Consider the following 17,340-nt stretch of genomic DNA (forward strand, 5'->3'; position numbering starts at 1 on the left):
AATCCTTTTAGTGTTCGATTCCATCCTCTGTTCATTTTTCTGTTTTCAGGTGTTAAATGCCAGTGGGTGTGATAGCCAGTTATGGGGTGTGATTGTGTTGTACTCTGCTGTCATGGTTGCAAATAGTGGACAAAGAGTTTCCAATCCAAAGTAAGCTTCACATTGCTTTAAACTGCTAAATGTAGGACTCTACACAGGAGAAAGTTTAATAACATGAAACTCTAACACAGTATAATTTAATGGTAGATAAAAAAATAACAATAATAATAATAAACCCATCTAATCTGCTCATGATGAGATTCTGGACTTTTTTTTAAACCTCTTATTCTTTATACATCCCAAACATTCTTACATTCCTTCATTGTGTTAGCCTTCATTACTTCCACTGGAAGGCTGATCCAGGTGTCTACTACTCTTTTTGGAAAATAATTGGAAATTGTATTATTTTTTTTTAGTAAAAAAAAGAATGACAGGTTTTTATCTCAAAATTTACCAGTGGACCATACCAGTGATGCACAACTCTCAGTTTTGCTAAAAAAAAAAGGCTTACTCTACACACCATAACCACTACAGCCTACTGTAGAGCGTAAAGTGCCAGGAGTTCCCTAGCGCCAGCCCATTGTCAAGAGTATATTCTTTTACAAACAGTTTCACACTAATTTGGGTCCCCTGGGGGGGCTGCAATCCCCGTCTCCGATATGGCTAAACAAGAAGTTCTCCTTTATATGAATTTTTCCAACTGAATGGAATTCATTGGCTAAAGGAGAATTAGCTGAAACTCTCCAAAGATTGACAGAATTGCTATCACTAATGTGGAAGTAGTGATCTGGAAAACGAGTCCAGACTGCAAGGACAAGCTGGTCGAAATTAGTGGGTTGTAGTGGTTATAGTACTTAGGATGCTCATGTAAAATGTCTTTTGGACAAGGTGGGGTCAGAGCTCATCTGGAGCGTGTATATAGTATGTGCTGTGTAACTGGGATTTATCAGTGATGTCACATTAATGTGCGCATGTTGGGAGAAAATTACCCAGACAAGCACCCAGATATGTGCTAAACATTGCAAAGAATATCTGTACATGGCCGCCACTGTTTCACTTACCTATGGCAGAATTCCGACACTAAACGCTCAACATACAATATCATCCATTTTTATGCATGTGAGGAAGAACATTTGGGCACATTTGAATTCCGTCCAAATAGAAACAGAATTCTGTTCTTTAGCTGCCTTCACGGGTGCCCCACCGTCTTATTGCATTTTATTGCCCGTTAAACATTTATACAATTCTCAGATAACCATTCATGTTAATGACCCAGCTGGTTTTCCCTCTTTCTGTTCTCTGTATTTCCTCCCCAGGTCTATGTTATCATCTCTGTGAACCCCTGGCTTCTTTAATCACGGTTTTCAATTTGACTTTCCTTTTACCTTTTGCCCCTCTAAGGCCTGTTGTTGGGTTATGTCCAACCTCAGTAAGAATTAGTATTACACTCTCTGTCCACTTTTCAGTATTCTATTTACTGACTTAAATTTAGCGTGTTGGATCTTGTATCGTGACCTTGTGTCACGGTAATATACCCCAACACGCAAGAATAGTCCAGATAGTCTAGAGGCAAGAAAACAAGAAACGTCTTACCGTACCTTAGAATGGCCGGACTAGACGAGGACAAGAAGACAGAGTCCAGAACGAGCCAAGTTCAAGGGGGCAGAGAGACAGCGTAAACTAGAACAAGCCAAGGACTGGTACACAGGAGAGCAAACCGGCGAACAAGACAAGCAAGGATAAAGAGAAAACGGAGTCAGGAACAAAGCCAAGGTCTAGCACCAAAAAACCACAACTGAACGATACAAGCACTAAAGGGAACTGAACCAGAAACCACGATAGGGCAGGGAGCTAAGGGAAAGGTGAGTATAAATACCTATTAGATTGATTTGATTGGCCCTTGTCATATCCACACCCCCAATACGTGAGAGTATGGGGAATGTGGAATGACATGGGCCAATGGGATAACTTTTTATTTTTTTGCTCCCGCTGTCCCTTTAAATGCGCGCCCGCTATGCACGGCGCGCTCCCAGTACCAGTACGTGGCTGCTTCTCATGGTCCGTGCATGCCTCCCCTTCAGAAGCAGGACGGCGTGCGGCGGAGAAGGAGGACCTTGCCCGGCCCCTGGAGAGGGTAAGTACCGCTACACCTTGACAGTGGCTGCATTGCTCCAGTTTTGAGGGATTTTTTTTGTGCACTTGGAAACTGGGATACAAACACATAATCTAAGTTGGTGGGACAGGGGTTGCCAGTTAGAGCTGTGCTGTCACATCCAGGGCAGTTGGCAAGTATTATTAGTCTCGCTCGCAGGCAAAACATTAGCCGAGTGCCATGGCAGTTACAGCAAAGGAAATTAAACAGTTATGTAAAATAATTCGTTCTGCAAATGTCTTAAACAAATAAAAATAAGGAAGCGTTTACGTTTTTTTTTTTTTTTTACTGCTGCTATGGCAACAAAACCTTTAAACCATTTCTAATAAAATATGAGCAATGATTACAATTGTTCTTACAGCAGAAAAGATTAATGGTTGACAATTAAATAAAACAAAAATATTGTGGACATTTAATATAATAGGGACAATGTTTTTAATATTTTATTTCGTTATAATATTTTTGTTTGTTCATTAGAAGACATAGCTCACAATCAAAAGCCCATCACTAAGATAAAAAAAAAGGAGTGCGACGCCAGAAGGTAGGGACGCCAAGAGGCGAAAGCCAATAGCGGAACTACAGCGGTCGCAAGTGCCAGTCACAGGGGGTCCAGTATGTGGCTGGCTGGCCATCTCAGGACATCCCTGAAGTGGGCTCTTATTCACTAAGGCTGAGTAGGCCCCTGCTTACCTGGACGGCAGGTGGCTACTCTGACAAAATATAATGATGGGGAGAGTGGAGGCACGCTGCAAAGGAGAATTGATATTTGTGTTATTCCAGTTCATCACTACTGCCTCACGCACCCTGCGGTGATGCCAGGAGCCAGAATATGATGTCACTATACAGAGTGCTAGGGAGCAAGAGATTACAGGAGCCACCGGTCCCCAGGGCGAGGACTCACACCAGCTCTCCCAGAGGTTCGGAGGCTGGATGAACCTAAGAAAATAATAAATAAAATTAATTTGTGAGTGTGTCTGTCAGTGAGTGTGTTTCAAATCAGTGAGAGTGTAATTGAAAGTGTGTGTCAGTGTGGCTGTCAGTGAGTGTGTGTGTGTGTGTGTCTGTCTTTCAGTGACTGTGTTTGTGTGTCTGTCACTGTGTGTGTGAGTGTCTGTCTGTTAGTGAGTGTGTGTCTGTCATTAAGAGTGTTTGTCAGTGTGCCTGTTAATGTGTGTCTGTCAGAAAGTGTGTGTGAGTGGGCCAAGCTGCAGACACATGTCTCCCAACAATGGGATAGGAACCGCACCTCGCTTCCAGATTGTACACCCCAAACTAAACTCACATTATTCAAGTGGAAAAGACATGTGGCTGGGTGTTTGCATCCGCTGCAGCCCATACTATTTGCGCCAATAACAACGTTGGCAGTGTGCACTGTGGATTTACATTCACAAGGCTGGAGGACTGTGGGCATCACCAGGGTCAACCAAATCTTAAATAAATAAGGGTTTAAATCCTTTACAGAATTGGCGGTAGTTGGCGGACATGAGCAGGATAACCTTAGAGCGTGGGGCGGAATTTAAGGTGCCAAGGAAACAAATGTCACTGTGCTATAGGGCTATTCAAAGTACAATCGGACCACCTAAACTCTCATACATGGTTAATTAGGAAACAAAGTTCAATAAAAGCTTTGATGTGGAAGACTGGGGAAGATTATTAGTTCAAATGACTAGAGCCTCTAATTGCTTACACAACTGGGAAATACATTATAAGCTATCCATGAACTGGTACATGACTCCACATAGATTGGCACACGCATTTCCAAATGCATCCCCAATTTGCTGGAGATGTCAAAAGGAGAGGGGTACACGTTTACATTGTTTTCAGTCATGCCACATATTAAAATTCTGGAAGGATGTTCAGACGACGATCAAAGCATACACAGCAATTACCCTCTGATCGGCCTCCCTGAGCGCCGATTGGTGCAAATTGGTTTGCGCCCTTTCTCCTGATTGGCCGCCGCGTGGCTTAGGCATGAAATTTGAATCACCGTCCGAAACCAAGTGGTTCTGTGGAGCTTTTTTCGGGTATGTACAGAGCCTCAAGCCCAGACTTTATATGACGATTTTTTTGGGCTCTGTACATCCGATCGCTCTGATAATTTGCAGGGATCATAGCTGGGACCAGGAGCTGTACGGGGATGTATGGCATGTGTGGGCTTTATGGTATATATTTTGGGGGGTTTTGTGTGTTCAACTTCCTGTGTCCGGGAGATACCATTATCTCCCAGACACAGCGATGCTGGGGTGGGCTTATGTTTTGTATTGCTGTAGATAGAGACCCCTGCACGGTCTGTGCATAAATACTGTGTATCTTGCCTGCAATAAACATTTCTATTTCACCCTTCACTAAGTCTCAACTAGTGTTTGTTTGGGTGATACCACTATTGCCCTTCTGCAAGCGACTATAGTCACTGGCTAGCAGCTTTAATCACCCTAGGGTTGGGCACAACTAGGAAGGGGCGACCACAGGCGGTAAAAACCCATCCTCGAAAAGGTATACTGCCTCACTGTGTTCCCACTGCTATAACCCAAAAAACAGCTAATGTGTACCCACTGCTGTAACCCCAATAACAGCTACAGTGTACCCGCCAAATACACTTAATATAACATGTAATCAGTACTAACTGCTACACTTTAATAACTAGTATATCTCTACTGTGTGCCCAGTGTTACACCCCAATTACTTCAGTAGAAAACAATTGTATACTGCACTGTGATTTTTGTTGTCTGAAAATTCACTAATGATCAAATATGTAGAAGAAAAACAAACAAATAGTGAAAGAGGGTGTGAAAGTGGCTGGGCTATTTCTTAGAAATTTTAGGTGACTTACTAATAACAATTTATACAATGTATACAAATAAAATTTAATTCAGAACAAGGACAATGGATCTTATTTAAAGGAGCTGATTTCTAAAGACTGTAGAAAGATTGTAGTTTAAAGACACATTATGTTGAGTATTATTGCTGTGGAGCTCTGTTATACATTCAGACACAACAACAAAGTGGAGCTTATAAAAAAGAGGGAGGGATTTGGGCTTAAAATAGGGACACTTGGAATATATACAAATGTGTTCGTATGAATGTTTTTGTGTGAGTATGTATGGGTATACAAATTTGAGCAACTGTTTTAGTGTCTCCAACAAAACGGTGTAAGGGGCACTGATTGCAGAGAGACAACAACAAAAAAAAGTATACACGAAGGGGGTATCCCAGGACATTTACAAATATGCAAAATAGTCTAGCAGGACTGGAATAGTTTCTCAAGCAGCTTTAACCCCTTAAGGACTGAGCCAAATGTACACATTGTGAACAAAACAAAACGTAGACAAAACCTGGCATTTGCGCTATATGTCTGTCCAACCGTAATTCACCTCTTTCATATTAAATGCACCCACCCGTATTATATATCATTTTATTTAGGGGAAACAGGGCTTTCATTTAATATCAAATAATTCGCTATGAAACATAATTTAATATGAAAAAAATGGGAGAAAATAAGAATTTATTTTTCTTCTACATGACATTTTAACTGTCAATGTCATAATACTGTTTGCTTTTACTGCAATAAAATACACATATTTGTATTCAGCAAAGTCTCACGTGTAAAACAGTACTCCCTATGTACAGGTTTTATGGTGTTTTGGGAAGTTACAGGGTCAAATATAGCACGTTACATTTGAAATTGAAATTTGCCAGATTGGTTACGTTGCCTTTGAGAATGTATAGTAGCCCAGGAATTAAATTTACACCCATAATGGCATACCATTTGCAATAGTAGACAACCCAAGGTATTACAAATGGGGTATGTGCAGTCTTTTTTAGTAGCCATTTGGTTACAAACACTGGCCAAAGTTAGCGTTAGTATTTGTTTGTGTGTGAAAAATTCAAAAAACGCCAATTTTGGCCAGTGTTTGTGAATAAGTGGCTACTAAAAAAGACTGTACATACCCCATTTGCAATACCTTGGGTTGTCTACTATTGCAAATGGTATGCCATCATAGGGGTTATTTTCATTCTTGGGCTACCATAGGGTCTCAAAGGCAACGTAACCAATATGGCGAATTTTAATGTGAAAAAAATGAAACACAAGCCTTATATTTGACGCTGTAATTTTTGAAAACACCATAAAACCTGTACATGAGGGGTACTGTTGTACTCGGGAGACTTCACTGAACACAAATATTTGTGTTTTAAAACAGTAACAAGTATCACAGCAATAATATCGTCCGTGTAAGTGCTGTTTGTGTGAGAAAAATGCAAAAAACTTCACTTTTACTGGCGATATCATCGTTGTAATACATTTTACTGTTTTGAAACACTAATATTTGTGTTCAAGCGAAGTCTCCCGAGTAAAACAGTACCCCCCATGTACAGGTTTTATGGTGTCTTGGAAAGTTATAGGGTTAAATATAGTGCTAGCAAATTAAATTCCCTATACTTTCGGCATGGGTTGTCAGGCAGGTCCCGGTAATTGTAATTAATTAAGATACCTAATTATGTAAAAATATGACATAAATATATATGTAGAATTAATATATGTATATATATGCGTATGTGTATATATATATGTATATATATATATATAATTTTTAAAAATATTTTTATTTATATATAGGTATATATATATATAGTGATATATACGTATATATTTATGTATATAGATATATATATATTATTTAGTTCTATGTGTATTTTGATATAAATATATATATTAATATCACAATACAGTTAGAACGAAATAACACACATCTATATATTTTTTAGTTATTTATTTTTAATTATTTATTTTATTTTTTAACGTATTTACTTTTTTTTATATTATATATAAATATATATATAATTATATATATATATACACAGGGAGTGCAGAATTATTAGGCAAGTTGTATTTTTGAGGATTAATTTTATTATTGAACAACAACCATGTTCTCAATGAACCCCAAAAACTCATTAATATCAAAGCTGAATATTTTTGGAAGTAGATTTTAGTTTGTTTTTAGTTTTAGCTATTTTAGGGGGATATCTGTGTGTGCAGGTGACTATTACTGTGCATGATTATTAGGCAACTTAACAAAAAACAAATATATACCCATTTCAATTATTTATTTTTACCAGTGAAACCAATATAACATCTCAACATTCACAAATATACATTTCTGACATTCAAAAACAAAACAAAAACAAATCAGTGACCAATATAGCCGCCTTTCTTTGCAAGGACACTCAAAAGCCTGCCATCCATGGATTCTGTCAGTGTTTTGATCTGTTCACCATCAACATTGCGTGCAGAAGCAACCACAGCCTCCCAGACACTGTTCAGAGAGGTGTACTGTTTTCCCTCCTTGTAAATCTCACATTTGATGATGGACCACAGGTTCTCAATGGGGTTCAGATCAGGTGAACAAGGAGGCCATGTCATTAGATTTTCTTCTTTTATACCCTTTCTTGCCAGCCACGCTGTGGAGTACTTGGACGCGTGTGATGGAGCATTGTCCTGCATGAAAATCATGTTTTTCTTGAAGGATGCAGACTTCTTCCTGTACCACTGCTTGAAGAAGGTGTCTTCCAGAAACTGGCAGTAGGACTGGGAGTTGAGCTTGACTCCATCCTCAACCCGAAAAGGCCCCACAAGCTCATCTTTGATGATACCAGCCCAAACCAGTACTCCACCTCCACCTTGCTGGCGTCTGAGTCAGACTGGAGCTCTCTGCCCTTTACCAATCCAGCCACGGGCCCATCCATCTGGCCCATCAAGACTCACTCTCATTTCATCAGTCCATAAAACCTTAGAAAAATCAGTCTTGAGATATTTCTTGGCCCAGTCTTGACGTTTCAGCTTGTGTGTCTTGTTCAGTGGTGGTCGTCTTTCAGCCTTTCTTACCTTGGCCATGTCTCTGAGTATTGCACACCTTGTGCTTTTGGGCACTCCAGTGATGTTGCAGCTCTGAAATATGGCCAAACTGGTGGCAAGTGGCATCTTGGCAGCTGCACGCTTGACTTTTCTCAGTTCATGGGCAGTTATTTTGCGCCTTGGTTTTTCCACACGCTTCTTGCGACCCTGTTGACTATTTTGAATGAAACGCTTGATTGTTCGATGATCACGCTTCAGAAGCTTTGCAATTTTAAGAGTGCTGCATCCCTCTGCAAGATATCTCACTATTTTTGACTTTTCTGAGCCTGTCAAGTCCTTCTTTTGACCCATTTTGCCAAAGGAAAGGAAGTTGCCTAATAATTATGCACACCTGATATAGGGTGTTGATGTCATTAGACCACACCCCTTCTCATTACAGAGATGCACATCACCTAATATGCTTAATTGGTAGTAGGCTTTCAAGCCTATACAGCTTGGAGTAAGACAACATGCATAAAGAGGATGATGTGGTCAAAATACTCATTTGCCTAATAATTCTGCACTCCCTGTATATATATATATATATATATATATATTAATAGTAAAATACACCTAGACAGTGTATGTGTGTGTGTGTGTGTATATCTGTATATATATACTTAGATCATATATATATATATATATTTATATATATGATCTAAGTATATATATATTTTTTTTTACACTATTTTAACTTTAATTTATTTTATTTCCAGCCAGCAGGGAGACTACCTCGCAAGGACCTCACTCTCCCATGGCCGGAGGGGCTGCAGGAGGACGGATCTGCCGCGGGGGGCTTCCTGGGAGTCCAACCGCGATCGCCAGAGTGGAATCGCCGGCGACCGGGTAATTAAAAAAAAAAACGGAGGGCGTACTATTACGCCCTGCAGCGTTTAGAGACACTTAGAATAGGGCGTAATAGTACACCCTCCGGTTTTAAGGGGTTAAATAGGTCTAACAGAGATATTTGCTAAAGTGAGAATTCAAAGTGACTTCAAGGTGAATTTCAAATTTAAAGAAACACTCCAGGCACCATAATAACTTCATCCCATTATACAGCGCTACAGAATTTGCTGGCTCTATATAAAGAATAAAATAATAATAATAATCTTAATTAAGTTGTTATAGCGCCAGGAGGCCCCCGGGCACGCTCTTACCTCAAGGGGTTAAACCGTTCCTGAATGGCTTAACCCCAAAGTGAGCCTCCAGTGCCGATCTCAACTCCCCCCAGACGGCATCCGGCTTCTGAAATCTCAGTTTTTAGGAAGCGCGGGGGTGCCGCTGATTGGCTGAGAGCACCACCAGATCAGTGACTCCCCATTCACAAAACGTTCGCGAACAGTTTACCCCTGAAGGTAAGAGTGCGCCCGGGATCCTCCTGGCACCATAACAACTTAATTTAGATGAAGTGGTTATGGTGCCAAAACTGTCCCTTTAACCCCTTAATGACCAAACTTCGAGAATAAAAGGGAATTATGACATGTCACACATGTCATGTGTCCTTAAGGGGTTAAGACAACAGCAGCCCATCTGAAAACATAGCTGACTCTGAGATTTTTTTTTTCCGGAGGTTTTTGTGACTGTGCTCTGAGTTCGCTGTTTAGTGAATAGGCGAGCTGTCAGCGTGAGACTGCGAAGTGCAGTACACTGAGAGCCGGAGCTCCATTCGGCATTGGCCAGCCTGGCACTCTGTAGCCGGTTCCTCTCTGATTGGACGGTTCCCGTGCCACTCCAGGAGCAGATTGTCCGATTGGTCGCTTGGCTTGTTGGCAGTTGAAATGTGATTGGTTACTTTGCCTGCGGGCGATGTGATTGGTCAGGGAGTTCGGAGACCGGAAGTGTTGGCGGTGTTGAGTTTGCATGCGCCCCCTAGGACTCATTAGTCGCTGGGCCTGGCGGGCGGCGGGTCACGGTGAGTGCTGGGGGTTCCGGGCGGTGAAGAGGCGGGATTTATAACTACAGCTATAACCCCAATTACAGATACAGTGTACCCCAATAACTGGCACTGCACCCCAAGAACTATATACACTCAATATAACATGTAATCAGTACTAACTGCGACACTCTAATAACTAGTACACCCCAATAACTGACACTGCACCCCAATAACAGATACAGTGTACCCACTGCTACACTCTAATAACTAGTACACCCCAATAACTGACACTGCACCCCAATAACAGATACAGTGTACCCACTGCTACACTCTAATAACTAGTACACCCCAATAACTGACACTGCACCCCAATTACAGATACAGTGTACCCCACTTACAGATACAGTGTACCCCAATTACAGATACAGTGTACCCCAATAACTGGCACTGCACCTCAAGAACCATATACACTCAATATAACATGTAATCAGTACTAACTGCTACACTCTAATAACTAGTACACCCCAATAACTGACACTGCACCCCAATAACAGATACAGTGTGCCCAGTGTTACACCCCAATAACAGATACAGTGTACCCACTGCTACACTCTAATAACTAGTATACCTCCACTGTGTGCCCAGTGTTACACCCCAATAACAGCTACTGTGTGCCCAGTGTTACACCCCAATAACAGCTACTGTGTGCCCAGTGTTACACCCCAATAACAGCTACTGTGTGCCCAGTGTTACACCCCAATAACAGCTACTGTGTGCCCAGTGTTACACCCCAATAACAGCTACTGTGTGCCCAGTGTTACACCCCAATAACAGCTACTGTGTGCCCAGTGTTACACCCCAATAACAGCTACTGTGTGCCCAGTGTTACACCCCAATAACAGCTACTGTGTGCCCAGTGTTACACTCCAATAACAGCTACTGTGTCCTGCTGCTATAACCCAAATAACAGCTACTGTACCCCAATAACCGCTACTGTGTCCCACTGCTATAACCCAAATAACAGCTACTGTACCCCAATAACAGCTACTGTGTCCCGCTGCTATAACCTAAATAACAGCTACTGTACCCCAATAACCGCTACTGTGTGCCCACTGGTATAACCCCAATAGCAGCTACAGTACCCAATAACCGCTACTGTGTGCCCTCTGCTAGATCCCATTAAAAGCGTCTGTACCCCAATAACCGCTACTGTGTGCCCACTGCTATAAACCCAATTGCAGTTACTGTACTCAATAACCGCTACTGTGTGCCCTCTGCTGTACCCCAATAACAGCTACTGTGTGCCCAGCTATAACTCGAATAACAGCTACTGTTTCCCAATAACGCTGCTGTGTGCCCAGCTATAACCCTAATAACAGCTACTGTTTTCCAATAATGACTGCTGTGTGCCCACTGCTATAACCCCAATAGCCGCTGCTGTGTGCCTACTGCTATAACCCCAACAGCTACTGTACCCCAATAACATCTACTGTTTGCCTATTGCTATAACCCCAATTACCGCTACTGTGTGGCCACTGCCATAACCCCAAGAACAGCTGTGTGCCCACAGCTCTAACCCCAACAGATACTGTATCCCAATAACCGATGCTGTGTGCCCACTGCTATAACCCCAATAACCGCTACGGTGTGCCCACAGCTATAACCCCAACAGATACTGTATCCCAATAACCGATGCTGTGTGCCCACTGCTATAACCCCAATAACCGCTACGGTGTGCCCACAGCTATAACCCCAACAGATACTGTACCCCAATAACCGATGCTGTGTGCCCACTGCTATAACCCCAATAACCGCTACTGTGTGCCCACTGCTATAATACCAGTAACAGATATTGTACCCTAATAACAGCTACTACATTCCCACTGCTACACCCAAATAACATCTACTGTGTGCCCACTGTTGACCCCCAATCAAAGTTTGTGTGCCCATTGTCATACACCCCAAGACCCATTACTGTGTGTGGACTGTCATACTCCCTAATACCCGCTAGTGTGCCAAGTGCTACACCCCAATAACAGCCACTGTATAATGCTGCTGTTTGCCCACTCAGCTCGCTCCAGTGTGCCCAAATCTGTACTCCTTAATAACCTCTACTCTGCCTGCTGCTACAGAGACTGTGCATGATGCTATATTAATATATATTTTAGTCAATGCCCACTCTATAACAATTTGCACATGCTGTTGTATATTGAGATAAATAATCAGGTTAGTCCTCTGTTATTCATCCACAATAAGTGTGTTCACCGCTGAATATGTACAATAATAATTAAGTTGTGCCCACTGTTTATTCCTACACTCCCACATTAGGAGCTGAGCATTCCCTCTGCTGTACTCCTGCCTGCTGTATATATATAGGATAACAGCAAATGTGTCCATATGTTGAATTTGTTCAGTATGGTGGCTTGTTTGACCCTCAACTATTTTCTAATCTGATTCAACAGCTGGTCAGACAGCCCTCTAAATTGTTTATTTTGGGGTAACCACCTGCCCCAGATACTACTAGTTATATGCCCTCTGCAGTACTGACTTTAGTGGCAGTTCTATCTGAAACAGTATAATTAAATATTAAGCGCATTACAGCATTGTAGCTTCTGGGGAATTGCAAGTATATCCCCTATTTCGGTTCATTTGTTATATTTATTACTAGTATTTATGAAGTGCCAACATATTCCGCAGCGCTGTACAATTAGGGGAGAATGGACAATATACACAAACAAATACAAAAGGTAGAGATGGCTCTAACCGTAAGCTGAGATCTAGCCATTGAAGCTTTTTTATACAAAGTGCTTAGCTAAACTATATTACCAGTTCTATGCTTGTGGCAACATTTGATTACATTGTAATTTGAATGATCGCTAAAATCACCCATTCAATACACTATGCAATACCATGGCTACGTACACCCACCCTCCCGGTGCCCATCCAAGTACATTTATATCATCAGATAATCTCTCATTCCATACCAGGCTATACTGAGACTAGCAGTCATTCCCCTTTACTGGAACAATTCCTGGTCTGATCTCATTCCTCTAAATACAGCACAAAATAGATTTGCATTCCCTAAACTGACAAACAAAAGCTCAGTTGGCTGCTGCTATTCAAAGCCTATAGATTCCTTTCCATTTATATATTATCATTTTTTTTCTCCATCTAACACTTGATAGTTTCTATATCTGGAACAGTAACGTGGAAGGTATGTGTGAACACTGTAATGCAAGATAATCACTATTTTTAGGGAGCTTTGCTGACTGTTTGTGTCCCTTTGCTAACTTTAACAGATGGAACCGCTAATATCCCCTAACCTCACTAAGGTCACACACATAGGCTGTTTGTGCTCTTTAGCATCTCAGTGACGTATTATGTGAATCCTGAACTAATCACTGCTTACTTCACTGTGTTTCAGAAAGTTGCCTAGCATTTTACAGCTCCACCAGAGCTTATCATGTTGCTCCTAAAAGTTCCTGAACTGCATTTTACTCATGTACGCCTTGCTTGTCAGCAAGTGGTGTAAACCATTGAGTTGTAAAAATAGAGGTGTGGTGGGGTGGGGAGGGTGACGGTCCCATTAATAAGCTGTCAGTTAATTCTCTGCATTGCAGACTCCGAAACACTCTGGCACAGTGAAATCTAACCCTCTGTTTAAATACGGCAAGCACTTACTCACGGGGTCAGGTTGAAACTCTTAATGCCTTTATATTAATGGTGCACCACAGGACCGACCAAACCTCATCAGCTAAGCAAGTTTTTCGAGAAGTTAAAGAACCAAAGCTTGCCAGGTATGCAGTAGATTTGTTGTTGTTTTTGTTTTTTATCTGAAACTAAAACCAAAGCCCGAGCCCTTTCTGATTGCGCGTACCGCAAAGTACGCAAGGATCCGTATTCTTCAATGTGAACAGACCTGACTGTCAGAAAACTAAAATGCAGCATGATTTAAAATCCGCTTTCCTTTACATGGACAATGTCCAACATTTATTATTTTTTATTTTTTTTTGTATGTAACAGATTTTTAAATCATGTCGACTGAACTAGTGGAAGATGAGTCTCAATTTTATTGCAAAGCCAAAAAGTACTGGAAAGATGTCCCAGCCACTGTGGACGGAATGCTGGGAGGATACGGTCACATATCCAGTATAGATCTCAGCGGTTCCAAAAAGTTTCTGCAAAGGTTTATTCGAGTGAGTATGTCTCCACCCGTTGCTAACGTCTGGTGTTTTAGATTCTAAACTGTTAAAATTAGATGGCTGAATCAAATGCACATTCTGCTTGCTCAGCTGTGTAATCCAAGGGCACTTGAGTGATTACTGGGACAGACTGTTCTATCTAAAACACAGTCTAATTTCCCGGGACAGAATTTCACATTTTTCAATTCGCTGAACTTGGTCATAGACTTAATTTCTTTACAGGCACTCATGGATTATAGAATTAAAATTAGAAGTTTAAACCATATCTTGCGTCTGTAGGGTAATAACTCAAATTAGTGCTTTATTACATTTTTTGGGGGCTTTTTTTTTTTTCTTTTTCCAATTTTTGGATTTATTTTATATTTGGTATATTCATCCATGTAAACACTACTGATATGCATGGTTCCCAGACCACCAATAGTCTCCACCAATCAAGAGAATCTCCCATTTTGGTGGGAGAAGTTTATCGGTTATGTCCCCAATTGCCGTCTTGCTTATTGGATCGGAAGTGGGAAATTGCACAGTGTGTGCACATCTTGAAACAGGCATTAGCAATGTAAAACTACATCTTCTTGATTGACAAGAGGGTGGGAGGAGCTATGGTCAGGTAAGTAAACTTGTTTTGTTTATTTTACTTTAACTTTTATTTATAGAACAAAAGAGCAAGTCCATGAACTGTTATCAGTTATGTGACGATATTAAATGTTTTAAGTTTTGCTGCCATCTAGGAAGGGTATTCACAAAAATACAGATTCCATGAGTGACATTACTGTTTACAATATATTATTTTATATTTAATTTTATGCAAAAATACGTACATGGTAATATGTACTTTTATTAGTGGAGTTAAAGGTATTTTCTCCGTCGCACTGACAGTCCCCTTGGTAAAATTCCACCTCTTTGGCTAAGATCATCAAGGTTGATGATCTCGGCCAATCCAATGCTTTTCCATAGGCATGTACGGCAAAATGCAGCCCTGTACCAATCATTTGATTAAAATAGCAGGATTTTAATCTTTCATGAGAGCGTCTCTAGCTGTCATATTGACGGACAGGCAAGTTAACCCTGCAAAGAAATTATTGTTCCCGCAGAACAGCAATGATTTAAGCTGCAGGGTTAAAACAGGGGGTGGGTGGGGGCATACGGCACCAAGACCACTTCATTGAGTAAAGTGGTCTGGATTCATATACTGTTGCTTTAAGGAAACATATATTGAGAAGATACATTGTAGTGCTTTCATATTCTAGTAGCAGTGGAGCTTAAGAGAAAACACTGCGATAACAGCTGTCAAACTAAAAACAGTTTCTCACTTGAAAATTCTGTAGGATGGATCACACAAGATTGGAACATCGTACGCTCTGGACTGTGGCGCAGGAATTGGCCGGATCACAAAGCGTCTTTTGTTACCCGTCTTCAAGTCGGTGGACATGGTGGACATTACAGATGATTTTTTAAGCAAAGCGAAGAGTTATCTTGGTGAAGATGCAAAACGAATCGGGAACTTCTACTGCTGTGGCCTACAAGAGTTCACACCAGAGCCAAATCGCTACGATTTAATCTGGATACAGTGGGTTATTGGTAAGGAGACAGATGTCTCTTTTCTATTGTCAACATCCAGTTCAAAGATCTCATGTTTATTTTTGCCACTTTGTTTTATATTCATCTGATTTTTTATTTTTTTTTAACCCATCTTTTCTGCGGCAGGACATTTGACAGACGCTCACCTGGTGGAGTTCTTGAAGAGATGCAAATCTGGCCTACAGCCGAATGGCATTATTGTCATCAAAGACAACATAACTCAGGAAGGTGTCATCTTGGATGATGTGGACAGCAGCATCTGCAGAGATATGGACGTTTTGAGAAAGATCATTAAACAGGCTGGCCTCTCTTTGTTGGCCCAAGAGAAACAAGAGAATTTCCCTGAAGAAATCTATCATGTGTTCTCCATTGCTATGAGATAAGCTATTGGAAAATCGTTTCCAAGACTTGTCTGTTTTTTTTTATTTTTAAATTAATAAAAAAATAATCTTATGGTTCCTGAAAAAGAACAGAAAAAAAAAAAGATATCTGCAGCATGCTGAATCGCAAAAATGTCTGGTACACTGGCCAAAATACTGAAAATATGGAGCTCTGGGCCAGGAATGAACTGAAATGAGCCAATAAAAGACTTCACTGCAACGTTACGGGCAGAGCTGGCACAGATTTGTGTCATAACAGGGGAGCAATCAGTCGCTTGGCAGAACATTAAGAAACTTAATCCTGTAGAGCACTTTCTGCGTCCAGATGTCCCTTCAGGACAATGCGAAGCACTTAGCCATACAATACAGAGACCGTTTACTCATTCCTGTGTTTAAACAAATTTTAAATGAAGATGTTTGGACTTGCTTTTGTCTCTCTCCCCCCCCCCCCCCCCCCCCCCCCCCCCCCCCAAAAAAAAGAAAATGTGCCATTATCTTGTCACTGTAAAAGAAAGGCTTATTTTAGTGGGTCAGTCGTCATTTGTAAAGCAATGGCTGGCATGCATACAAGGTCAATACAAAGATTGAAATTGATGAAAAATATTTTAATATAAATTATTTTTCCTTTGCTAAAATGTATACACTGGCCCTTGATTTATTTCCTTAATTTCCTAAAGTGTAATTTGTAAAGTGTAAAAGGTCACATTTATACACAAGCGTGTAAGTACATTTTTAGTAATATTGCGGATATGTAATATGATATTGGGGGACATAGACATGTACACAGAGAATATCGGTGTGACCAGGAACACCCTGATGCTGCTGAAGTGCCGGCTGACAGGGCCATAAGATCTCCTGGACAGGACCTACACTACCTCATTGCTTTTGATGTGTTGCCTCACAGACCAGAAGGAGCTGCTACAGTGATCTGCATTCACTGGAAGAGTATACCACAAGCTCTGCTCACTGGATCACCTGGGAGCTGCGTCACATACCGCACTGGTTCGCCAGAGAGCAGGGCCGTGATCATAGATCATTCTGGACCACCAGGAAACTGGTATCATAGGCAAGAGACAGGGAGCTTTTTGGTTTATTTACCAATTATTGCAATGAATGGGGAGACTGGAACAAACAGCTTCAATACACTGACACACTAGTTGCAGCTATCCACAACTCACAGCTGCCCATACTGCAAGCCACACACACACTCCATCTTCCCCCAC

General features: G+C 41.1%; 1 protein-coding gene across 2 annotated transcripts; it reads left to right on the forward strand.

Moving 5' to 3' along the window:
• The first annotated feature begins 9,909 nt into the window (after positions 1 to 9,909).
• Positions 9,910 to 16,756, forward strand: NTMT1 (N-terminal Xaa-Pro-Lys N-methyltransferase 1). 2 transcript variants are annotated; one of them, XM_063432646.1, is made up of 5 exons: positions 9,918 to 9,993; positions 13,578 to 13,754; positions 13,981 to 14,153; positions 15,485 to 15,737; positions 15,864 to 16,756. In XM_063432646.1, exons 3-5 carry the CDS (start codon positions 13,992 to 13,994, stop codon positions 16,118 to 16,120), a joined length of 672 nt encoding a protein of 223 aa, XP_063288716.1. In that variant the 5' UTR covers positions 9,918 to 9,993; positions 13,578 to 13,754; positions 13,981 to 13,991; the 3' UTR covers positions 16,121 to 16,756. The 2 variants fall into 2 exon arrangements, with proteins under 2 accessions (XP_063288718.1, XP_063288716.1); XM_063432648.1 differs by lacking the exon at positions 13,578 to 13,754 and having other exon boundaries at positions 9,910 to 9,993.
• Positions 16,757 to 17,340: the final 584 nt, after the last annotated feature.

The sequence above is a fragment of the Pelobates fuscus genome, chromosome 9 (assembly GCF_036172605.1).
Source record: "Pelobates fuscus isolate aPelFus1 chromosome 9, aPelFus1.pri, whole genome shotgun sequence".
Taxonomy (NCBI): Eukaryota; Metazoa; Chordata; class Amphibia; order Anura; family Pelobatidae; genus Pelobates; species Pelobates fuscus.